Source organism: Girardinichthys multiradiatus, chromosome 15, assembly GCF_021462225.1.
Source record: "Girardinichthys multiradiatus isolate DD_20200921_A chromosome 15, DD_fGirMul_XY1, whole genome shotgun sequence".
Lineage (NCBI taxonomy): Eukaryota > Metazoa > Chordata > Actinopteri > Cyprinodontiformes > Goodeidae > Girardinichthys > Girardinichthys multiradiatus.
The window spans coordinates 1,667,218-1,691,313 of record NC_061808.1 but is presented as its reverse complement, the minus strand read 5'-3'; the positions used below and the strand labels follow the sequence as shown (position 1 = coordinate 1,691,313).

Below are 24,096 nucleotides of genomic sequence, written 5' to 3'. Positions count from 1 at the left end.
GACGCAGACGGGGCGGGAACGCTTGTAGAATTGGATTCATGAGACCAAACTGACTCAGGTGGAGTAGTTTGATCTTCAGACTCAGATTCATGGACCTGAGAGTTGATGATGATGTTAATGTTAAAACAAACTCAGAATATTGTTCATTTCTGATGGGAAATTTATTTCAATCCTGAAGGTTTGATCTTAGATTAGAGTAAAACCTTCCAAAGGTTACAGCAGCGGAAAAACGAAGGTCTTCTTCTTCAGCCCTCTGAACATCTGGAACCTTCCCCCCTCGGACAGAAACAGTTGGTTTAGATGTTGAACACATTCAGGAGAATCTCAGCTGTTTTCAGTCTCTAGAAGTTCTTGAAGAACGATGTTCAGGAACTTCTGATTCCTAAACATCCTCCTCTGCTGCTCTGGACCATAAATTGACCCGGCTGTTCTCGCTGTGGTTTTGTGGTCTTCAGAACAGGAAGTGTCACTCGGTTTCATCCTCTCCCACGCTTCGCTCTGGTTTCTTGGTGTCGGGCACGTAACCCTCTGCCGCCGCAGCTTCCTCCACAGCTCTCTTAATAAGCTGCCTGGTTCTCACAGCGCCCCCCGCAGGAGGCAGAGCGTCTAACTGGGCGGTAGCGCCGAGCACCTCTCTGTGGATCTGCAGAGAGGTGGAGCTGGGTTTCATATGGAGGATCTCACAGAGATCTTCTGCCTGCTTGTGCAGAGTGCCGATGGACTGCAGGGAGACAAAGATGGGACCATGAAGCATCTGCTTGCTCCTCTATGAATACATATTGGTTCTTGAGGAGTTACCTTTATCACCTGGATGGCCTGCTTGACCATCCCAGGAGCTGCCGCAGACACATCGTTCATGATGTTCTCTGAAGGAAAACACAGAAACAGACCTGGTGAGATGCTTCGATGCCATGAAGAACAGATAGAACATCTTCATGGCTTTAAATACTTTTATTATCAAATCCATCAAGTTTAAGCAAGCAGTGGATATCTGCTATGTTGCTCCTTCTTCATCCCAACCTCTGCGATGCTCTCTGACCTGCTGAGTGTGTTTCTGTTTCTCCACCTGCTTTTTGATAACTGGGCGGTGGTGGCAGCATTAAGATGTGCGGTGGAAGGAAGAAGGTTCTGATCTGGGAGATTCCTGGCCTCAGGTCCACATCAGCATTGTGACCTGATACTCCATCATGAGAAATCCACAAATCATCTCCAAACTGCTCTTGAATGTTGGAAAAAGTTTCTCCTGGAGGACGTTTTGATCTTATTCTTCGTCCATGGCAGAGTCCTTGGGCAGAACTGGGAAGAACTCCACTACTTTGGAGGAGAAACAACCTCAACCACTGATTGGATCAGTATTCTTCACTGTTGGCACCACACAGGACTCATAATGGTTCTGATTCTTCTCCAGATGTTCCAAACCATTAGAAGAAGGGTTCATTATGGAAAATAATTGGGCTCTAGTCTCCTGCTGTTGCAGAACTTCGGTCTGTCTTTGAAGGCTTTCTTGGACAGACCTCTTCATCTCAATGTGGACATACCTGCTGTCAATGTTAAGCAAGCTCAGCACTGGTGGCAACAGCAGGAGAACGGATATTAGAAGCCTCAGCACAGAAGTTCTTGATGATCCAGCAAACTGTTCTGTCAGCTGCAACTTTCTGCTAACACAGGAGCACATGATCTCAGCTGATCTTCTCTGCTACAGCATCCTTCTGCTGATCAGACTGATGGAGGGACTTCAGCTGGACCTGTGCTGCTGATCATGTGACCCTAACCTTGTCCTGACATGAAGTCAGGCGATCAGTTTCTGTTGTTTAACGTTGCTACGGTGACCTGCAGCTACATTTGTTTTCTCAGCTACAATCAGTCCTCAAGTGTCCTGAAAAAGGTGAACAAAAAGTGCTGAAACATTTCAGGATTTCACTTCAGCGACAGAGAAACTTTCATGTCTGCGGCTCTGGGTTCTTCCTTCTCAACAGATGTGGTAGACATGGAGAACCTGCGTCTCGGACATCTGAACCAGGGTTCGGGTCAGACAGGCCCGAGCTTCTAAGACAGCATGCAGCCATCTCTGTTATGGTTTCTGGATCTGTGGAAATATTCTGCCCGGAAACAAGGCTGGAAGATTATTTATCGACTTTTTTATTTCATTTAGTTTAAAAATGTAGGATATTTGCTTCATTTGGCTCCTCTAACAAACTGAAACTCTCTTGATATTTTAAGCTATTTGAATGATCAGAGTCTGATAAAATATTCAGATGTCAGCTGAAAAACTGATTCACTTTATTAAGTTTTGACTCATCATACAAACTAACAGGGAGAGAAAGTGAGAGCCCTCTGCTGGTGGCAGTGAAGACTACAGATAAATTAACAAGATGTTTTTCCTAAGAATGAAAGGAGCTTCAGGGTAAATCTGTAAAAACTCATGTGTTTTATTTTCCTGTTAATCTATGTATGAAATAATTATTCTCAGGTCAATCAAAGGCCAAAAGAAGATGAGCTGACCTTGATCTGGATCTTTCTGGATGTCTTCAGGCAGAACTGATGTCTCATATAAACCCTGAAACACAAACAGCAGATGGAAGAGAAGCTCAAAGAATATCTGCTCTACAAGACTCATTATTTTATTGGTATTTTAATTTCAACAAAATAATCTCACTAATGTACAAAAATGTGCATTTATTTTGTGGCCTTTACTGGGACTAACAGGGTACTTCTCTGAAACTTACTGGGTATTTTCCTGGTACTTCATTTTTTACTTTCCCCAAACTTTCCCTGGAAATTTAGGGTTACTTTATGGTAAGCTACAAGTTAGGCTAACTTACAGGTTACTTTCCATCAACTCAATGGTTAAAATGTCCAGGAATTGCAGGTTACTCTACATATAATTATGGGTAATTTGCAGATTTACAGGCTGCCTTCCAGAAAATCAGAGGTTATTTCCAGACAAAATGGTTACCGTTCAGAAACTTGCATGGTACTGTCTGGTGAACATTTCCCATAACTCACATGTATTTCAGAATCAGAATCAGCTTTATTGCTACGTTTGTTCAGACAAACAAGGAATTTGACTCCGCTCCACTTTGCTCTCAATATTAAAGAATATCTTTTAAATGTACATATAAACATAATTGAGTTTAAGATAGAATATAATGTGAGATTGGTCCAGTCATGCTTGGTGTTGTTCTGGATCTCTGACTGTCAAGAGTCCATCAGAGAAACATCCTGGAGGAAGAAACTGTCTCTGTGGAGGCTGGTTTTAGCAGACAGTGCTCTGTAGCGCCACCTGAAGGTCAAAGCCTAAACAGTTTATGTGCAGGGTGTGTTGGTCTGCAGAGATGTTAGCTGCCCTTTTCCTGACCCTTGACCTGTATAAGTCCTGGATGGAGGGAAGGTCAGCCCTGATTATTTGTTGCAGTCTGGACCTGTCCTGTTTGGTGGATGATCCAAACCTCACTGAGATGGATGAAGACAGGACAGACTGAATGATGGCAGTGTAGAAGATGACCAGCAGCTCCTGTGGAAGGTTGAACTTCTTGAGTTGCCTCAGGAAGTTCAGTCTCTGCTGGACCTTCTTCAGAACATTGTCTATGTGTGAAGACCATCTCAGGTCCAGAGAAATGGTGGTTCCTAGGAACCAGAAGTGGTCCAAAGCTGACAGTGTTGTTGAGGATGGTGATGGGGGTATGAGGGGTGGTGTTCTCCAAAGGTCCCCCGTCATCTCCACAGTCTTTAGTGGGTTACGTTCCAGGTGGTTCTGGGATGTACTATAGGGTAACTGTGTGGTCCTTTAGGAACTCACTGGTTCACTTTTCCAGAACCTAAAGCTTACTTTTCAAAACTTGGTGGGTTCTTGAAACTTTGTCTACTTAGTTACCTTTGGGATCGGGAAAGTGCCTTGTTATTCATCTAATAAAAAAGCCTCAACCACAGAGATGATTAACAAGGCATTTTCCTGATCCCAAAGGTAATTCTTCAGAATCAAAACAGCCTAGTCCATGAAAAATACCTTACAAGTTCTGGAGAACTATACCGTCATATCAACACCCTGGCCCCTGAAGGTACCCAGAGAGTTTTGACTTTAAAACATCACCTTGTGGGATTAATTGAGCCTTGATGGGTGTGAAACTAGATCAATAAATCTCAACCAACCAGGATTTTCCGTTCAGCCTTCAGGGCGTGAACCACATGAGAAAGGATCCTTTTAGGGTATGAATAGCGCTTCCCGGTGGTCTCAAGTATGGTGTCGTCCAGAAGGCCATCCAGGTCCACAACCTCTTCACCTGTTCAGGACGTTAGAGTTGAAAAGCAGTCAGTGTTCTCCTGAATCAGATACCTTTCAGGAAAGTGCATGTTCCTTCAGCTTATGAAGAACATAAATTACCTTCTAGATCTGGAGCCTCGTCCCAGGGCTGTCCACCAACCAACACATTGAGCCTGACAGCTGCTTCAAAATTCTGCAAAGATCCAAACATGATTTAGACTCAAAGCCAGGCTGTCTTCTATTAAATGAGAAGAATCTGATGCTTTTATTTAAACTTTAATTGTGTGACTTTATTCTGGGAGAAGATCTTCCAAACAAACCATGAGAGAAACTTCAGACGTCAGCAGCCTGGTTACTATGATCAACCTAAAACATTGGTCTGAAGCAAACATTTTTATGTCTTTCTAAGAACTTTCTGGTTTCAACCGTCACTATTTCTTGTTGGTAACTTTCTTTTTTCAGTTCAGATAAATATTCACACCAAACTAATCCCAGGGCCACCAGACTTCTTTCTAATTAAACAATCATGACCCACACTGGTGCAATCATCACTTCCAGATGTTTCTGTTTGTTGGAATGATTTTTTAATGGTTTAAATGCATTTAGTGAGATGAGCTTTTAAACAGCAAACTATTCGAAAGCAAAGATAACCTCTGAAACGTGTCTGAAAGTTACAGGTTACTTTCTAAAACTTACTGGTTGCTTAAAGGTTCGTATCCACATGTTTAATGGTTACTTTCAGAAACGCTGAACTTTATGGACGTACCTTCTGGGTTTACTGGGTGTTTTTGCTGTAAAGCTGTATTTATAGGCTGATCCAGCAGTTGTGTTGAGTTTCAGGAGCTCACGGGTTAATTTTTTAGAATTTAGTTTTAGGAACTAACATGGTTCTTTGCCAAAACCTGCTAGGTTACTTTCCAGAACTTAGACCTGTCTACACAAATATTTTCCTGATATAAAATCACCCATTGTCCTCATTGTCTGGGATCGGCCCGTGGAGCCGACAGGTTGAGGGGGACTCCCTCTCTCTGGGGACACTGTCCAGCTCATTCTGGGGGATCACAAGGTGTTCCCAGACCAATGGGGACATATAGTTCCTACAGCCAGTTCTGTCTTCTCTGCAGTCTCCTCCAAATGGGACATGCCTGGAAAATCTCCAATGGAAGCTTTTTCAAGGAGGCATCCTGATCATATGAACCCCCTCGCCTGACTCCAGATGTGCCTGACTCCAGATGTGCCTGACTCCAGATGTGGCTGACTCCAAATGTGGCTGACTCCAGATGTGGCTGACTCCAGATGTGCCTGACTCCAAATGTGGCTGACTCCAGATGTGCCTGACTCCAAATGTGGCTGACTCCAGATGTGCCTGACTCCAAATGTGGCTGACTCCAGATGTGGCTGACTCCAGATGTGCCTGACTCCAGATGTGGCTCACTCCAGATGTAAGCTGGTGGAGCTCCTCAGCTTATCACAAGTCTAGAGATGAGACTAAAGAAAACGTTACCTTGATGGTAAGACCTATTCACTATTAATAACCTGGTCATAACCTAAGCTCGACTTAAAATGGAAACACATCTAGTCTCTTCCTGCTTTAAAAAGAGACGAAATACTTCATGCTGATAGCTGGGAGCTGCTTGGAGAACTTTGGGAGATGTTCTAAAAAGTAGGAAAACCCTTGTTTCATGGGAATACCTCCCTGTTTGAAACGTGGAAACGTTCCCTGTGGATTGTAACACCTGAAGAACCATTGATCTACCGTGGAACATTGACACCTGTGGGTTTAAGCGCCGTTTGCTGGTTTTGCTAGAATTTTAAAGCAAATTAACTGTTAAATGGGACCTTTCATGAGCGGATTTTGGTGTCGGATGTTAGCAGCAATAAATCCAGAAGTGAATCGTTTGAATACTGTTTAATAAAGCAGGTTAATCCGCAGCAACCGATTTGAAAGTCAACTGAAAGCAGCGGGACTCACGGCCAGCAGCTCCTCCAGTAAAACTCTCCTGGTCTCCTCGGGAAGCTCCGGCTGTCCGTCCAAAGCGCTCCGTAAAACCTCCGAACAACTGTTCATCAGTTCGGTGGCTTTCCCCTTGGACCTCAGCCGAACTCTGTATTCCTGATCTGGGTCTTTATCCTGGGAAGTTTGGGTCTGTACGGACTCCATCTTTACCGCCCGATTTGTTTGGAATTTTCTCTACTTCCGGGTTTCAGGTTGATTTCCGCCGCCAACAGGAAGTCGTTATATTGTTGTTCCGGTTAGCTGCTGGCCGTTAGCTATGTACTGTTTATGTGTTGTTTTCTGACGGTTTTCCTTATTAAAAATTCATATTTTTGCCTATTTTAATGGATTTTGGTTTCGTTGACTGTCACTGTCACATATCAGCCACCGAGTTCCAACTGGTAAAAATATGTATTTATGTACAGTATGGAAAAATAGTTGCATTTAGTCTCTACCACGCTGTCAAAATCTCATTTCCTTCCTTCCTGTTGCCTCTTTGTGTCCTTCCTTCCTGCCTTGTCTCCTATCTTCCTCCTGTTTTTTCCGAGCTCCATATTTAACTCCCACCCACTGCAGAAAAACTGGTCTTAGATTCATTTGTAATATTTAAAAATGAACAAAAAGGATGATGAACTATGGAAAGCTGAGTTTTCAGCCCCCCTGAGTCATTGGTCTGCAGAACAACCTTTGGCTGCCGGTCTTTTGGACTTTGTTTCTACTGGCTTTCGTTGTAAAACAGCTCAAGCTCAGTTAGGTTGGATGAAGAACATCTGTGAAAATCAGTTTTCAAGTCTTGCCACAGGTTCTCTTAGGTGTGGACTTTAACTAGACCATTGAATATGCTTTAAACCATGCATTGTAGCTCTGGCTGTATGTAGAGTCATCTGCTGGAAGGTGAATCTCTACTCACACGTTACAGATGTTTATATGTAAATAATTGTGGAATTATGTATCGGTTTTCTTCCAATTCACAGTTCTGTGCCACGTCCTGCTGGTCTGTCACATAAAGTTCATATAACTGCGTTACAGTTTGTGGTTGTCATGTGACAAAACATCTACAGATTATCACTAAACCATTTCCTCCCCTTTGTAGGATCTCCAGGATGTGATCCACAGAACACGGCAGGTAAAAAGCTCTTCATTAAAAAGAATGCTATATTGTTTCCCCAAATTATAATGTGTAGATGTCTGAAGGCACCTCTCTTTTTTTGCATTTACTTTAACTGAACCAAACTGGCTTGTGTTTCTGTAAAACCCGATGTTGGATCCTGGAGGAAACAAAAGAAATGTTTTAGTTCCAACAAGGTGATTCTCAAAGAGCCAGACATATCCCTGATCTGGACATCGTGCAAAGGAGACGGTTAGAGAAAGGAAGGAGAATGAGACCTAAAGAAATATTCAGCAGATAAATTCCACTTCCTGTCTTCAGGTAACAGGATGAAACAACTTGACTCAGGACATGATATAAGCTTCATCCATCAGTTGATGATCAGCTGTATGGTTTGATCCTTTAAGATCATCTAATCACCTAAGATCCAGTTTTTGTGCCTGCCAAACTTTGTTCTGAGACTCTTTACAAGGCAGAGGGGCCCATATATTACTGATGGGCTCCCTCCAAAAAGACTGGATGGTGAAATGAGACCAAAAGGTGCTTCAACTGAGTTAGTTTGATGTGAGCTACCAGGCTAGTGCACCATTTGATTTTATGCTTGTTTGTTGTTGGGTTGTATTGAACAGGATATGTGGAGATATCTTCATATGGTCTCCTTGTTTTAGGTCTCAGAAACCAGCCATTCTAACACGTGTGGACTCTGTATATAGTGCATGTTTAACTAGATACTGGTGATTGTATTAGAAGGTGATGAAACATGAGTGAACGCTTTGAAGCTGGAAGATAAATATCTTCCTGTGTGTCCAGGCTGGTGTAAAGACTCTGGTGGCAGTCACTGAAGAAGTTGAGGAGTTTCCCCGAGTTCTCCAGCTGCAGGAAAGGTCTGTACATCTGCACACTTATTCAGTCAGCACCACGATGAGTCCAGTGCTGTGGCTGGCTCACCATCACTTGCTTACTTTTCCTTAAAAACGGGGAACGCTTGACTGGTGAACTGTGGAAATGTAAGTGTGGGAAACATACTGGAACCCTGTTTGTTGTGCGATGTTGGGAACACAACAGTAAGGGTCAGGGAGCCTCATGGACGTAACATGCAGACTGTGTTCCAGCTGCACTTTGCACATTAATTGAATTGAAGAAAAAATCTTTCTGGGGAGTAAAACCAGAAGAAGGCTGTGATTTCCAGTCCAGTCTGCCCTCACTGCACCATCAGAACATAAACAAACCCATAGTTTCAAAGTACAGTGAGTCCTTTATTCCTTCCAGCTGCTCTCAGCTGGTCAGCATGGTCTCTGTTTGTTCTTTACATCATACTGAGAATCCTTTCTCACAGCTATCCGGATCTCGTGGCGCCATGTTTCGGCCTCCACCCCCTGCAGGCCGGCGGGGGTCCTGCTCAGCGCAGCGTGAAGCCTCGGGTAAAGAAAACCATCAGCTCAGGGCCCTTCTTCTCTTTTATTTGACTTTGCTCGTAGGAAGAAACGGAAAGCGTATCTGTGTGAGGACCTTACAGTGGGCAGCGTGTGAAGCAATGGGAGGGAAACACGTATCCAAGAAGCCTGGAGGGAATTCTGCTGTTTCTTCTTTTTCTTTCAGGCTCAGATGGATTCAGATATCATAACAGTAAGCCTGGATGTGATGTAGGAACTTGATGCTCCATCTCTGACTCTGAGGGGGAATATTTTCTACTTTAACTGAAAATCTGCAGATTTACATCCTTATTAAAAAAAACATTTGTCATTTGTCATCCATCCACCCACCCACCCATCCATCCATCCATCCACCCATCCATCCATCCATCCACCCATCCACCCATCCATCTATCCATCCACCCATCCATCCACCCACCCATCCATCCACCCATCCATCCATCCATCCACCCATCCATCCATCCATCCACCCATCCATCCATCCATCCACCCATCCACCCATCCATCCATCCATCCACCCACCCATCCATCCATCCACCCATCCATCCATCCATCCACCCACCCATCCATCCATCCATCCACCCATCCATCCACCCATCCATCCATCCATCCATCCATCCACCCACCCATCCATCCACCCATCCACCCATCCATCCATCCACCCACCCATCCATCCATCCATCCATCCACCCATCCATCCATCCATCCATCCATCCATCCATCCATCCATCCATCCACCCATCCACCCATCCATCCATCCACCCACCCATCCATCCATCCATCCATCCACCCACCCATCCATCCATCCACCCATCCATCCATCCACCCATCCATCCATCCATCCATCCATCCACCCACCCATCCATCCACCCATCCACCCATCCATCCATCCATCCATCCATCCATCCATCCATCCATCCACCCATCCATCCACCCATCCATCCATCCATCCATCCATCCACCCACCCATCCATCCATCCACCCACCCATCCATCCACCCATCCACCCATCCATCCATCCACCCACCCATCCATCCATCCATCCATCCACCCATCCATCCATCCATCCACCCATCCATCCATCCATCCATCCATCCATCCATCCATCCACCCACCCACCCATCCATCCATCCATCCATCCACCCATCCATCCATCCATCCACCCATCCATCCATCCATCCATCCATCCATCCATCCATCCACCCACCCATCCATCCATCCATCCACCCATCCATCCATCCATCCATCCATCCACCCACCCACCCATCCATCCATCCATCCATCCACCCATCCATCCATCCATCCATCCATCCATCCATCCATCCATCCATCCATCCAAGGTCACAGGTGAAGGAGGGAAATGGTCACCATCTTTTGGAAACAATTCAGCACATTTTCCTATAAAGTTTGTTGTTGTTTTTAAACTATAAATGAAATCCGAGCAGCAAACTGTGAGTCTTTAAAAGTCAGGATATGAAATGTAATAACACTAAAATGTTTTGCCCACAGATAAATGTGTTGATGTAGAAACATGAAGCTAAATGCTGATGCTGCTTTATTTCCATCAGGACCTTGATGCTGCTCTGCCACACTTCTACAGTCACAGAGAACGCCTCGTCGCCATTGGAGAGGTAAATACATGATTACCTTTTCCAACTGCAGTGTTGAGCACAAGCTTTGAGTCGCTCTGAGGCACTTCACAGTACTTTCTATTTTCATTGCATGGAGCAGGAGCCATATTTTCATTTTAAATCTATGAAAAATAATTAAGTTAATCCAGTTTGTCTCTGGTGATTATGTCTTTAGGTGAAGTATTTTCCTTGATCCTCATTTGACAGGAAACCCTTAATCCCAGCTTCTGGAATGTGCTGTAGGTGTTAACCTCACCGAGTCCAGCCTGATGCTCATCTCTAACTCAGGACCAAAAACAATAACTTCTTCTTTTCCTCTTTAGGCTGGAAGAACCTCTGGCCCAATTACTCATTGGTTTTAGATGATGGAACTTGTTATTCTAACATGTAAAATATTAAAATGTAAACTTTAAATAGCTTCACCACAAATTTTTACTTAGATTAGACGACTTATTGCTGATTTCAAAATGTAAGTTTTTGTAAAACATTTTGACCTTGTCGGTTTTTTTTGAGTTACTGACGAAAGATTCTGTCAACTGCTTCTAGATCCTCTTAGATCACGGTTTTAAACTGGACCTGAGGGTTCTGTTTTGGGTCTGTTCTCTTAGAAGCAGAATAACTTAATCCGTGTTTATTATATTTCAGTTAGTAAATGTGATCAGATCCCAAAAACATTGTGAAATAGCCCTTTATTTTACCAGGGAGAAATAAATGGATTTTTACATTGATTCATATTCAGACTCTTCCCTTTAGTTTTCACATTACATCTGGAGCTTTTGTCCAAGTCAGAGATCATTTTGATCATATGAGTTACTAACAAATAAAACTCAAAAAGGAATAGTGGGACATTTTACCCTCTGAGTCCTTTTACTTCTGGGTTCTAAACTGGACCCAAGGTTCTTGAACTTGGTTCAGTTTAGATGCCAAACAAAGCAATGAAATTCATACTTTTTGAAATTTGGAGAACTTAAATCTGCCACTGATCACAAACTGATTTATAGGTTTTTATTTAATCTTGGATAATCCAGTCCAGAGTATTTTAGGTTTTAACTGAACTCTAAGAATAGTGAAGCAGTCTTTTAATCTGCTAGCCATTTGTGGGGGAAAACATCATAAGATCCAACTAGGTGAATGTTTTGTACTCGGATGTCCACAACCTGATAAAAACAGATGGAAAAATCTAGTGAATTGAGTCTGCAAATTAAAGATTTTTATTAATCCTATACAGACTAATTTAGGTGCTAAAATGGTTCCCAGCCTAAAACTGGACTCGCATGTGAACGCGGTGATTAGGACTTTTTTCTTTCAGTTAAAGACCAAGCGCCTCCTGTCTAGATGCCATCTAGAGAAGGTGATCCATGCTTTCATCACCTCACGCCTGGATTATTGAAACTGTCTTTTGACTGGAGTTATTCCAAGCGTCACCGTTTTTCCAGACAAATCTGATCGGTTCTGTTGGTTCGGCTACATAATGAGTCTGAAACACACGGTTCTTAAAGTGCAGTTGTTCCGCTGGTCTCTATAACCTGAAGCAGCTTGATGCATGGATGTGAAAGTTGTCCTCTCTTTTGGTTTCAGATTGGGTTAGATTTCACACCGTGGTGCGCCCCGACTCAGCAGGACAGGGACGACCAGATGAAGGTCTTCATCAGACAGCTGGACGTCGCCCTGGAGCTGGACCTACCTGTGTGAGCTACCAGATTTAAGACCACCTCTAAAGGCTCTCAGTGGGTCACAAAAATGAATAAACGTTTGTTTTTTCCCTTTGAAACCTTGTAGAAAGGCTCAAATATGATCAATATATGATCAATGATTGATACTCACACAGACTGGTTTTCTGCTCTGATGTTTTCTGAAGGTATGTTGCTCTTTGATTACTTTTATCAAACCAGGTTCAACTTTGACCCCCCGGTGTGAGGAGGAACGGATGTATGTGAAAGGGTAGGAAAATTCTGAGCATCCCGGTTCAGGAGAATAACGGCTCGTTTTTCTCTCTTCATGAGCTCTAAAAGCTGAACAAAGGGTCAAAGGTGGCCTGATCTGTGGATCCCTAACAGGACATGTGATCAAGTCCGCTCTTTTTCTCAGTGTGCAACAAAATATTTTCTCAAGCTGAGGTCCACAAGATTTGTCTTTTTTAATGGATGAGGAATAAAAACTGTTTTTTTTAATTCATTTTATTTTTATTTAAGGATATTAAGAGCAGGAGTAAGATGTTCTACGTTCTTCTTCTGCTGCTTTTAGGATATTTGGCTTTTGTTAGGGTGAAATGTTTTATTTTTTCTGTTGACACTAATGTGACACTAATGTGACACTTAATGTGACACTAATGTGACACTTAATGTGACACTTAATGTGACACTTAATGTGACACTAATGTGACACTTAATGTGACACTTAATGTGACACTTAATGTGACACTAATGTGACACTTAATGTGACACTTAATGTGACACTTAATGTGACACTAATGTGACACTTAATGTGACACTTAATGTGACACTTAATGTGACACTAATGTGACACTTAATGTGACACTTAATGTGACACTTAATGTGACACTAATGTGACACTAATGTGACACTTAATGTGACACTTAATGTGACACTAATGTGACACTTAATGTGACACTTAATGTGACACTTAATGTGACACTAATGTGACACTTAATGTGACACTTAATGTGACACTTAATGTGACACTTAATGTGACACTTAATGTGACACTAATGTGACACTTAATGTGACACTAATGTGACACTTAATGTGACACTTAATGTGACACTAATGTGACACTTAATGTGACACTAATGTGACACTTAATGTGACACTTAATGTGACACTTAATGTGACACTTAATGTGACACTAATGTGACACTTAATGTGACACTAATGTGACACTTAATGTGACACTTAATGTGACATTTAATGTGACACTAATGTGACACTTAATGTGACACTTAATGTGACACTTAATGTGACACTTAATGTGACACTAATGTGACACTAATGTGACACTTAATGTGACACTTAATGTGACACTTAATGTGACACTAATGTGACACTTAATGTGACACTTAATGTGACACTTAATGTGACACTTAATGTGACATTTAATGTGACACTAATGTGACACTTAATGTGACACTTAATGTGACACTTAATGTGACACTTAATGTGACACTAATGTGACACTAATGTGACACTTAATGTGACACTTAATGTGACACTTAATGTGACACTAATGTGACACTTAATGTGACACTAATGTGACACTTAATGTGACACTTAATGTGACACTAATGTGACACTTAATGTGACACTTAATGTGACACTTAATGTGACACTTAATGTGACACTTAATGTGACACTTAATGTGACACTTAATGTGACACTAATGTGACACTTAATGTGACACTAATGTGACACTAATGTGACACTTAATGTGACACTTAATGTGACACTTAATGTGACACTTAATGTGACACTTAATGTGACACTTAATGTGACACTTAATGTGACACTAATGTGACACTTAATGTGACACTAATGTGACACTAATGTGACACTTAATGTGACACTTAATGTGACACTTAATGTGACACTTAATGTGACACTTAATGTGACACTAATGTGACACTTAATGTGACACTAATGTGACACTAATGTGACACTTAATGTGACACTTAATGTGACACTTAATGTGACACTTAATGTGACACTTAATGTGACACTAATGTGACACTTAATGTGACACTAATGTGACACTAATGTGACACTTAATGTGACCGTGTAACTGGCTTAACGATGCAGAGAGAGAAGGTAAAGACATACAGTAAATGAACCAGGCTCTCCATCCACGCAGTGCCTGCTCCACCCACTGATCCAAACATTTAAATCCTGGTTGTTAAACATGTTTTTTCTTTCTTTTAACTTTATAGCAGGGGTGGCAAAAACAGTGGCGCATGGGCCGTTTTCAGTCTTCTGAATGACTTTCTGTGGCCCCTGACCCAAATTTAATACTGTTTATGCAGATTTGCACTTTTGTGAGTTTTTCTCTGACAAATCAAAACCTTCTTAAATGGAAGAAATTGGGGTACTACTCAAAGTTTTTTTCTTTAATTAACCAGGTACTTTTATAGTTGAAGTAAGTGGGACCATAAAGAACCTTTACTGGGAAGCAGCTTGGCTAAATACAGGTCCTTCTCAAAATATTAGCATATTGTGATAAAGTTCATTATTTTCCATAATGTCATGATGAAAATTTTACATTCATATATTTTAGATTCATTGCACACTAACTGAAATATTTCAGGTCTTTTATTGTCTTAATACGGATGATTTTGGCATACAGCTCATGAAAACCCAAAATTCCTATCTCACAAAATTAGCATATCATTAAAAGGGTCTCTAAACGAGCTATGAACCTAATCATCTGAATCAACGAGTTAACTCTAAACACCTGCAAAAGATTCCTGAGGCCTTTAAAACTCCCAGCCTGGTTTATCACTCAAAACCCCAATCATGGGTAAGACTGCCGACCTGACTGCTGTCCAGAAGGCCACTATTGACACCCTCAAGCAAGAGGGTAAGACACAGAAAGACATTTCTGAACGAATAGGCTGTTCCCAGAGTGCTGTATCAAGGCACCTCAGTGGGAAGTCTGTGGGAAGGAAAAAGTGTGGCAGAAAACGCTGCACAATGAGAAGAGGTGACCGGACCCTGAGGAAGATTGTGGAGAAGGGCCGATTCCAGACCTTGGGGGACCTGCGGAAGCAGTGGACTGAGTCTGGAGTAGAAACATCCAGAGCCACCGTGCACAGGCGTGTGCAGGAAATGGGCTACAGGTGCCGCATTCCCCAGGTCAAGCCACTTTTGAACCAGAAACAGCGGCAGAAGCGCCTGACCTGGGCTACAGAGAAGCAGCACTGGACTGTTGCTCAGTGGTCCAAAGTACTTTTTTCGGATGAAAGCAAATTCTGCATGTCATTCGGAAATCAAGGTGCCAGAGTCTGGAGGAAGACTGGGGAGAAGGAAATGCCAAAATGCCAGAAGTCCAGTGTCAAGTACCCACAGTCAGTGATGGTCTGGGGTGCCGTGTCAGCTGCTGGTGTTGGTCCACTGTGTTTTATCAAGGGCAGGGTCAATGCAGCTAGCTATCAGGAGATTTTGGAGCACTTCATGCTTCCATCTGCTGAAAAGCTTTATGGAGATGAAGATTTCATTTTTCAGCACGACCTGGCACCTGCTCACAGTGCCAAAACCACTGGTAAATGGTTTACTGACCATGGTATCACTGTGCTCAATTGGCCTGCCAACTCTCCTGACCTGAACCCCATAGAGAATCTGTGGGATATTGTGAAGAGAACGTTGAGAGACTCAAGACCCAACACTCTGGATGAGCTAAAGGCTGCTATCGAAGCATCCTGGGCCTCCATAAGACCTCAGCAGTGCCACAGGCTGATTGCCTCCATGCCACGCCGCATTGAAGCAGTCATTTCTGCAAAAGGATTCCCGACCAAGTATTGAGTGCATAACTGTACATGATTATTTGAAGGTTGATGTTTTTTGTATTAAAAACACTTTTCTTTTATTGGTCGGATGAAATATGCTAATTGTGTGAGATAGGAATTTTGGGTTTTCATGAGCTGTATGCCAAAATCATCCGTATTAAGACAATAAAAGACCTGAAATATTTCAGTTAGTGTGCAATGAATCTAAAATATATGAATGTTAAATTTTCATCATGACATTATGGAAAATAATGAACTTTATCACAATATGCTAATTTTTTGAGAAGGACCTGTACAGCATAGACAAAAAGAAAAAGTTTCCCATGTTCTGCTTTCGCTGCTAAAAAAAAACAGGCTGCAAACCAAGAACCAAAAACAAGATATTTTCAGATTATTTTCTTCTGTTTCTGATTAAAACTGAAAGTAACAGTTGCTGAGGTAACATCTCAGCAACTTTGTCCATATAAGAATAGAAAAAACAACGTTCTGATGACTTCAGGCCTGCTACCACAGATGTTGACTGGGTCGGACTTCTTGTCCGTTTGCTACAGAAAAATACAGAGCTGTGAATCTTTACATGTGAAGTTCTGTCAAATAAAGCTGTGGAAACCGAGTTACCATCATAAAAATATAATGACTCCTATAATCGGCTGTCTCTGTACAGGAACATCCACTCCCGATCAGCAGCTAAGGTCACCATAGACACCATGAGACAACAAGGTGAGTGTTTCTGTCCTATCCCATGCAGGTGTGAATGTTCTAACTTTGGGTCTTTACCAACAGGAATCAGCCGAGCTCTGCTTCACAACTTTGCTGGGAAGCCATCAGTCGCTCTGGAAGGTGTGAAGGCCGGTTACTTCTTCTCGTTCCCTCCTGCTGTCTGCAGAAATCAACAGGTGGGACTGATCATCACATCTCCTCACATATGGACAGGGAACCCACAGTCTGGAAATGTCTGGAATTTCATTAAATGTGTTCCAGGTCTAGAAAAGTATGGAGAAAAATTTGTGTTTCCAAATGATGGAGAGTTAATTAATTAATTAATTAATTAATTTGTTTCTACTGCTTGAAAGGAGAACTTGGTTTAGGAATGATGTGATCTGACCTTCTGATCTGTCATGATTAGATGTTCTCTGTGCAGAAGTCCCGGGTCATCCTTCATCCTTTTGGGTTTTGTCTCACCCGTAAGGAGCCAGACTTTAGTTCTCGCTGCTTTCTGAAGGTGTTTCAAGGTTTTCTTTACCCGAGATTCTGGTTCTTTGGCAGCAAAATAACTGAAAAGAACTTTTCCCACAGAACCATGTCAGCTATTTTAGCTCATTTAGAAATAAGTAGAGTAAAGGAATTTCTTGGCACCTGTGAATGAATTATTACATGTTGATGATGTCATGCTAATGTTGTTTTAAATATAACGCTGAGGTGTGACAAAGTAAATGTACTGAATATTTCCTCACAGAGAGACAAGCTCATCCGACAGATCCCTCTGGAACACGTCTGTCTGGAGACGGACTCTCCTGCACTCGGGCTCCACAGACATGTGAGTTTCAGGTCATCGGTTCTCACTCAGGAACAAACGTGGAGAAGTTATTCTCTGTTGTGTCTCCGTCTGTTTAACAGGAGAGGAATGAGCCTGCCAACATCGCTGTGTCCTGCTGCTACATCGCTAAGGTCAAAGGTCTGTCGCCTCACACGGTTCAGCTCGTCACCGCTCAGAACGCATACAGACTGTTCAGCAGAGCCAGCCAATGATACCGAGCTTCAACGGTGCAAATACTTCCTCATCATAGGCTCAGATTACTAAAAAATTATATCATTTTTTATAACGTTGCCTTTGTATTTATTATTCTGCCTAAAAGCATAAAAACATCTCACACAGAATAAATGTAAGATAAATTTAAGATAAAATTCTATTTCTTTTTTCTAATTTTTGAAATCATTTTCAGTTTTCTTTCATTTCTAATTATTATTGACATTTAGTTCATTTTCACCATGTGACATGTTGAGTTCAGTGATTGGTGGAGGATGGTTTGTTCAGTCAGCTTGTTTACAGCAGTAAGCAGTGACCCTGAGGACCACCAGTCAGGGTCACAACATGTTGGTCAGTGTTGGTTTTATCTGAATTTTAATACGCGAACCTTACATCATTTTAATGACTCTGACATTTTATTTGCTGAAAGCTAGAAGCTCGATGCAGGATCCAGAGAAGCCAGTACTTCTGAAGCACCAGAGGAGAACCTGAGGGAAAACATCTCCTCATATCTGCAGAATGGAGTCAGTTTATTCTGACACAGCAAACATAAAGTAACAGTCAGGATAATGTCTTCATGCTGTGTTGTACCACACGGTTTCTGTGATTAAAACCCTGACAGCTGAGTTCAGGTTCTGTGTTGGGTCCAGCTTGTATTGCCTCGTCGTATGTTTACACCAGGTGAGATTTGTCTGAAAGAGAGAGAAAGAACAAAAACAGAACATTAAGTTAGGAAGGATGACCGTCAGCTAATACACAATATTATAAAACAGACGTTTTTTCCTTTTCGTTGTCAAAATTGATGAGCAGACTTTGAAATTATTTTTATTTCCATTGTGAAAATGATAAAAACAGAAAATCAATCTATTCTGCAGTGATACTACTGCAGAATACTGCAATGATGATATTGATTATCATTATTATTCTAACAATGGGTTTCCTGCATCATAATGTCCATACTATTCTTTATGAGCTTTAGCATATCAGTCGTTAAATTACACATCAAATGTGGGCATTAAGGACAGAGGAATCCATCCAGCAGGCCAGATATACTTGCATGCATGTGACTTGGAATATAATGTACTACCAAGTGTTGCATCCAGGCAGGCCTTTGCAGTATTGCAGTTATAGATATTGTGATGCAACATATTGTGAGAATCACGTTTCCAGAATGATGATGAGTATGGACGAGGATAAGTATTTCAGAGCAGTTTTTAGATCTTTATTAAGTTGTGAAACTGCTCAGTTCATATATGGACAGTGTGATATCTTTTTTTTTTACTCTTGGCCATTTATTTTATGTTTTTAAAGTTCGAAATATAAAGAAAAGGAAATGAAAATTAAGTTTCTGCTCAGCTACATTTGGCGGAAAAAATAATGATTGTATTTTAATTGAATATTTAGTATTTTTAAATGAACACTTTTCTGTTTCCAAGATAAATTTCTGGTGAGAAAACAGCACGGAGTATATAGGAATGAATGGACTCTTTGTTATTTAATTTAAAACGTTATTGTCAGTGCGGTAGTTGTGGTCCCGCCTGGACATGAAACCTCTTACAGCTCTCTTCAAAGTGTTTTCTCTCCGGGAGTTTCGCCGGGAGCCGCCGTTCGGTGCATGCCGCGCTGCGCTGCTGTCCGCCGGTCAGAGCGCTCAGCAGCACCGCGCTGGTTTTCAGGTGGTTCCGGTAGTGCCGTCGCTCTGTTCTCTCCCAGAACCCTCGGGGGTCCGCTTCAACCTGACACCAGGTTTCCCTCCGCATGTTCATCTCCAGCAGAACCCGCTCCTCAGACCCGGACAACTCTTTCTGATCCATATCCGGTTTGCTTTTCTTTGACTTTTAGAAATAATCCCAAAATGTTTTCGTCTGTGTCGCCACTGCGTTGGCATAGCAACGTAAAACGTGGTCAGTGTCTTTGTGTTTCGAAGATGCTTTATGCAGAAAGATGTTCGGCTCTCAATGGTTTATTTTGCTATGACGTTTCCACAGCAGCCGGTCGCTTCCTCATCAGAGATCTTTTATGCGTGTGCTGAGTCACTCAGTCTGGAACAAATAAGCTGCATTTCCTCTTTTAAGTAGTTTTAATGTCGTATGTTATGGGGAATGCAGGTTCATTTTTTTATTTTTGTTTTTTTATTTGATTTTTTTTTAGCCTAGTAGCTTTTAGGTAATTGGTTTACAAAGTGGTCCACCACCTTCCTGTACTCAGCTTCTTGTCCATCTCTGATCCACCAACAACTGCAGAATCATCCGAGTATTTCTGCAGATGACAGGAGTCTGTCTTGTACTGGAAGTCTGAGGTGTACAGAGTGAAAAGGAATGGTGAGAGTACTGTCCCCTGTGGAGCTCCTGTGCTGCTGACTACACAACCCTTCAGTCTCACAAACTGTGGTCTGTTTGTCAGGTAGTCTTTGATCCAGGAGATTGTTGAGGCCTCCACCTGAGTCTTCTGGAGTTTCTGACAAAGCAAATCAGGTTGGATTGTATTAAATGTTCTGGAGAAATCAAAGAACATGATCCTCAGTGCTGCTGGCTTTGTCCAGATGACAGTGGGTTTGTTGAAGCAGATGTATGATGGCATCTTCAACTCCAACTCCACAGCAATAAGCAAACTGAAGGAGGTCCTGATAGTTTACTGTTTGCTTACTCAGGTGGGCCAACAGGAGTCTCTCTAGGACCTTCATGATGTGAGATGTCAGGGCAACAGGTCTATAGTCATTGAGGACTGATGGGTGAGTTTTCTTTGGTACCAGAACAAGACAGGAGGTCTTCCACAACACCGGAACCTTCTTCTGGGCCAGGCTAAGGTTGAAGAGGTGCTGCAGAATCCCACAGATCTGCTCTGCACAGGCCTTCAGGACTCTAGGGCTGACATGATCTGGACCTGCAGCCTTATTCCTATTCAGTCTCTCCAGTTGCATTTTCACCAGACTTCTTGAGACACACAGGTGGACGGGGGAAGCAAAGTAAGCATCAGCATCTTCTGATTTGGTTGAAGGCAAACATGTAGAAGCAGAAGGGTCTAGGGCTGGTACAGGACCTCAGGGCCCTAGTAGGGGTATAGGGATGATCAGAGGTACATACTGGTGCCTGTCCATGGAGCACTCTCCAAGTCAATACTAGGTTCTTAAAATGCACTCGATAATGAACTGGGAGCCAGTTAAGTTGCATTAACAGTAGGGTCACATGACAAAATTTAGAGGTAAAGAGCCTAACAGCAGGATTCTGTACAGACTGCAACATTTTGTTTTCTCCGGTAGAGCTGCTGACAAACTGCTGAAACATTGAAGTGTTGCAGAGATTGAAGCATGGTTGAAATCAACAGATATGGCCCCAAACACATTGGGTGTCAGATTGTGGTTTCAGGAGTGCACCCCTGAATGCAGACGAGCAGAAAGCAGCATAGCGTGGTTAGTAAAAGATTTAATAATCAAAAAGAAACATACTGACAGGCAAGTAGGTGGTTCCTCTGTTCATCCAGGCATGAATATTCAATTAAAAAATCCTTAATAATCTCAGTGGGAAATTAAATGTTGTTGTAGCTCATATTTTGCAGGTTTATTCAAAGAGCCGTTGTAGATGCTGATGGCTGTGGGCAGGAAGGATCTCCTGTAGCGCTCTCTGTTCATCTGAAGAAGCCTCTGACTGAAGACACTTTTGTTGTACCATAGTCTCAGGACTAGGACTTGATCCAGCCTGTTTGTCAACGATCTCACATTGCCCATCATAATTGTTGGAAGATATGGTTTGAACTTCCTCCTTCTCTCTCTTCTCTTTGATCCTGCTCTGCATCCACGGCACTTCCTCACTGGGAATTTGAGGTTCTAGTTAAGGTATTATTTGGGCTTCTGAGATGTTAATCAGTTGCTCCAGGCTGTAAAAATAAAATGCATTGTTGCAATAATTACGCATCATAACAAATTTCCAAAAGTAAAAATGTATCAGCAAAACTGCTTCCAGCTCACAGTATCCAACACTAGAGGGAACAATCATCCAAAAAAAAAAATCTATCTTCATCCACAAACGAAGGAATTCCAGTTTTTAAAAATAACAACAAAAACAACAGAGCTACTCCAACATGCTGCCATCCTGAGCATCGTAATCCTAGAATTATATTCTATTATTTTCAGTTATAAACTACTGGCAGAATAAGACTAATAACTCTGACCGTTCAAAAGTCAACTCTGAAATGATTTCTGAATTGTTGCTCATCAGTGAGTCTGAACTTTCATTTGACTTGTAATAAAACCAGAATTAGCAAAACCCATTTCATGAACTGAGTTTTCTGAACATTATCAGTGACAATTCCCCCAAACCAGCCTTTTGTAGCAATGCCCTCTGTTTTTTTAACTGAGTGAGAATAAATTATTTTCATCATTGTGCTCAGATTAATAGTTGAAATCTTTGACACAAACTTTTTACTCCTGTATAAAATAAATCAATTATTAAATGGATCAAATGATTAAGCGCAACCCTTTGTTTCTAGGTTCTTGACAACCTAAAAACAAAGAGACCGATTCTGTCATCATCTCCAAACCAGTCCAACAAGATGTCAGAAGGTAATTTGATCTAGTTTAGAGGTGACAGTGTAAACATAAGGATCCCAACTGTCACTGGAATTTATTGTATCTTTTGTATTTAATCCGTGAGGGAATGTGAGTTTTCCATTTATAAGTTTCTACTAGAAGGATTTACAATCAGAATCAGTTTATCTGCCAAGTTGGTGACACAAGCAAAGAATGAGAGCACTTTGCTCTCAATGAGAACTTTTTTTCAGAATAATAAAAGGGGGGTGTGGCGCCGGTTGTGTAGGGGTTAAGCGCACGATCATATATAGAGGCTATAGTCCTTGATGCAGCTGTCCAGGGTACGAGTCCTGGACCTGGCGACCTTTGCTCTCTCTCCCCCTCTGCCCCTCTTTTCTGTCAAAAAAAATCTTTAAAAAAGAATAATAAATGGTAAATAGAAATATTTTTGTGAATGTGTGTGTATATGCAGTGTTTTTTATCAAACGAAAGACATGGTTGAATTGTGCAAAAATATACATGGTGTGGATCTGGGGACTCTGACTGTCAAGAGTCCATCAGAGAAACATCCTGGGGGAAGAAACTGTCTCTGTGGCGGCTGGTTTTAGTGAGCAGTGCTCTGTAGCGCCACCTGAAGGTAAAGCTCTGAACAGTTTATGTGCAGGGTGTGTGGGGTCTGCAGAAATGTTAGCTGCCCTTTTCCTGACCCTTGACCTGTATAAGTCCTGGATGGAGGGAAGGTCAGCTCTGATTATTCTCTCTACAGTCCTGATTATTCGTTGCAGTCTGGACCTGTCCTGTTTTGTGGATGATCCAAACCACACTGAGATGGATGAAGACAGGACAGATTGAATGATGGCAGTGTAGAAGATGACCAGCAGCTCCTGTGGAAGGTTGTATATTGCTGCAGGACCAGCAGTGATCCACAGTAGACACAGTAAGTAAGTAAATGTTATTTATGTAGCACCTTTCAGAGGTCAAAAACCACAAATTGCTTTACAATAAATACAAGTATAAAACACACAGATTTTAATAACAGACTTAAAAACTAAAAAGTAAAAACAGCATATATGTAACATACAGCAGAAAACTAAAAGCGAGCCTAAACAAATGGCTCTTCTGCTGCTTCTTAAGTCTTGTTGAGGATGGTCAGGGGGGGCAGTGTAGGTGGTGTTCTCTGGAAGTCCACCATCATCTCCACAGATTTGAGCAGTTTAAGCTCCAGGTGGTTCTGACCACACCAGTGTACCAACTGATCCACCTCCTGTCTGTATTCAGACTCATCACTGCTCTGGATCAGTCCAATGACAGTGGTGTCATCTGCAAACTTCAGGAGTTTCACAGACGGGTCTGCTGAGGTCCAGTCAGTGTAGAGGGAGAAGGGGAGTGGGGAGAGAACACACCCCTGATCTGAGTGGAGATGGAGGTTAGTTGGTCAGTGCAGGTTCTTAGGTATGAGGATGCATTGTCAGGTCCTGGGGCCTTCTTGATGTTTTGATGTTTGAAAAGCCTTTTTACATTTTTTCTCAGAGATCTTAAATCCAAGCAGGGGTTCTGAGGAGATGAGTTGGTGGGAGGTGTGAAACGGCTGCTTTTAAACCTGCTGCTTTCCATATAGACTGCTCTGTTAGCCTTAAAGGTTTCCTGGGGCCCTTTATTGTGAGAGACATCCATGTTTAAGTTCATAAACTCAAGATTACGTGTAGGTTGTGATGGAAATTCTTGCAGTAAACATTCCACAATGTATGACCTTTGGTTTACCTCACTCCAGTGAACATCTGTGTTAGAGGAGGAAGCTGTAAAAGCCATTATCAGAAGTTTAATGGTTAAGGGCATTGGTTACGGTGATGCCTCGGGGAGAGTAGATGGTTGTTCCTAGGTAAC

General features: G+C 42.1%; 3 protein-coding genes across 4 annotated transcripts; 1 reads left to right on the top strand and 2 right to left on the bottom strand.

Annotated features, from left to right (window-relative positions):
- Nucleotides 1–142: 142 nt before the first annotated feature.
- nsl1 (NSL1 component of MIS12 kinetochore complex) lies at nucleotides 143–6,501 on the bottom strand. Its single transcript, XM_047388723.1, has 6 exons — nucleotides 6,234–6,501; nucleotides 4,382–4,454; nucleotides 4,150–4,280; nucleotides 2,503–2,557; nucleotides 799–866; nucleotides 143–721 (listed from the first exon to the last, which is right to left on the bottom strand). Exons 1-6 carry the CDS (start codon nucleotides 6,420–6,422, stop codon nucleotides 467–469), a joined length of 771 nt encoding a protein of 256 aa, XP_047244679.1. The 5' UTR covers nucleotides 6,423–6,501; the 3' UTR covers nucleotides 143–466.
- Nucleotides 6,465–17,838, top strand: tatdn3 (TatD DNase domain containing 3). 2 transcript variants are annotated; one of them, XM_047388722.1, is made up of 10 exons: nucleotides 6,468–6,658; nucleotides 7,351–7,383; nucleotides 8,176–8,249; nucleotides 8,702–8,786; nucleotides 10,366–10,428; nucleotides 12,007–12,116; nucleotides 16,605–16,660; nucleotides 16,724–16,836; nucleotides 17,397–17,477; nucleotides 17,558–17,838. In XM_047388722.1, the coding sequence occupies exons 1-10, from the start codon at nucleotides 6,602–6,604 to the stop codon at nucleotides 17,687–17,689; spliced, it is 804 nt and encodes a 267-aa protein (XP_047244678.1). In that variant the 5' UTR covers nucleotides 6,468–6,601; the 3' UTR covers nucleotides 17,690–17,838. The 2 variants fall into 2 exon arrangements, with proteins under 2 accessions (XP_047244677.1, XP_047244678.1); XM_047388721.1 differs by having other exon boundaries at nucleotides 6,465–6,658; nucleotides 16,605–16,836.
- A 243-nt stretch (nucleotides 17,839–18,081) lies between these two features.
- LOC124882378 (spermatogenesis-associated protein 45-like) lies at nucleotides 18,082–19,900 on the bottom strand. The gene is made up of 2 exons (XM_047388725.1): nucleotides 19,246–19,900; nucleotides 18,082–18,379 (listed from the first exon to the last, which is right to left on the bottom strand). Exons 1-2 carry the CDS (start codon nucleotides 19,499–19,501, stop codon nucleotides 18,360–18,362), a joined length of 276 nt encoding a protein of 91 aa, XP_047244681.1. The 5' UTR covers nucleotides 19,502–19,900; the 3' UTR covers nucleotides 18,082–18,359.
- Between the last annotated feature and the right edge of the window lie 4,196 nt (nucleotides 19,901–24,096).

Bases quoted from the DNA above. Each gene is read 5' to 3' on its own strand.
- nsl1 (XM_047388723.1), bottom strand. From the start codon at position 6,422: ATGGAGTCCGTACAGACCCAAACTTCCCAGGATAAAGACCCAGATCAG. The intron at 4,281-4,381 runs GTAATTTATGTT...CGTCCTGAACAG, and splicing joins CGAGGCTCCAGATCTAGAAG to GTGAAGAGGTTGTGGACCTG. The intron at 2,558-4,149 runs GTTGGTTGAGAT...TTTGTGTTTCAG, and splicing joins AGGCTGAACGGAAAATCCTG to GGTTTATATGAGACATCAGT.
- tatdn3 (XM_047388721.1), top strand. From the start codon at position 6,602: ATGGATTTTGGTTTCGTTGACTGTCACTGTCACATATCAGCCACCGAG. The intron at 8,787-10,365 runs GTAAAGAAAACC...TATTTCCATCAG, and splicing joins AGCGCAGCGTGAAGCCTCGG to GACCTTGATGCTGCTCTGCC. The intron at 12,117-16,604 runs GTGAGCTACCAG...GTCTCTGTACAG, and splicing joins CTGGAGCTGGACCTACCTGT to GAACATCCACTCCCGATCAG.
- LOC124882378 (XM_047388725.1), bottom strand. From the start codon at position 19,501: ATGGATCAGAAAGAGTTGTCCGGGTCTGAGGAGCGGGTTCTGCTGGAG. The intron at 18,380-19,245 runs GTAAGAGGTTTC...TCTCTCTTTCAG, and splicing joins AAAACACTTTGAAGAGAGCT to ACAAATCTCACCTGGTGTAA.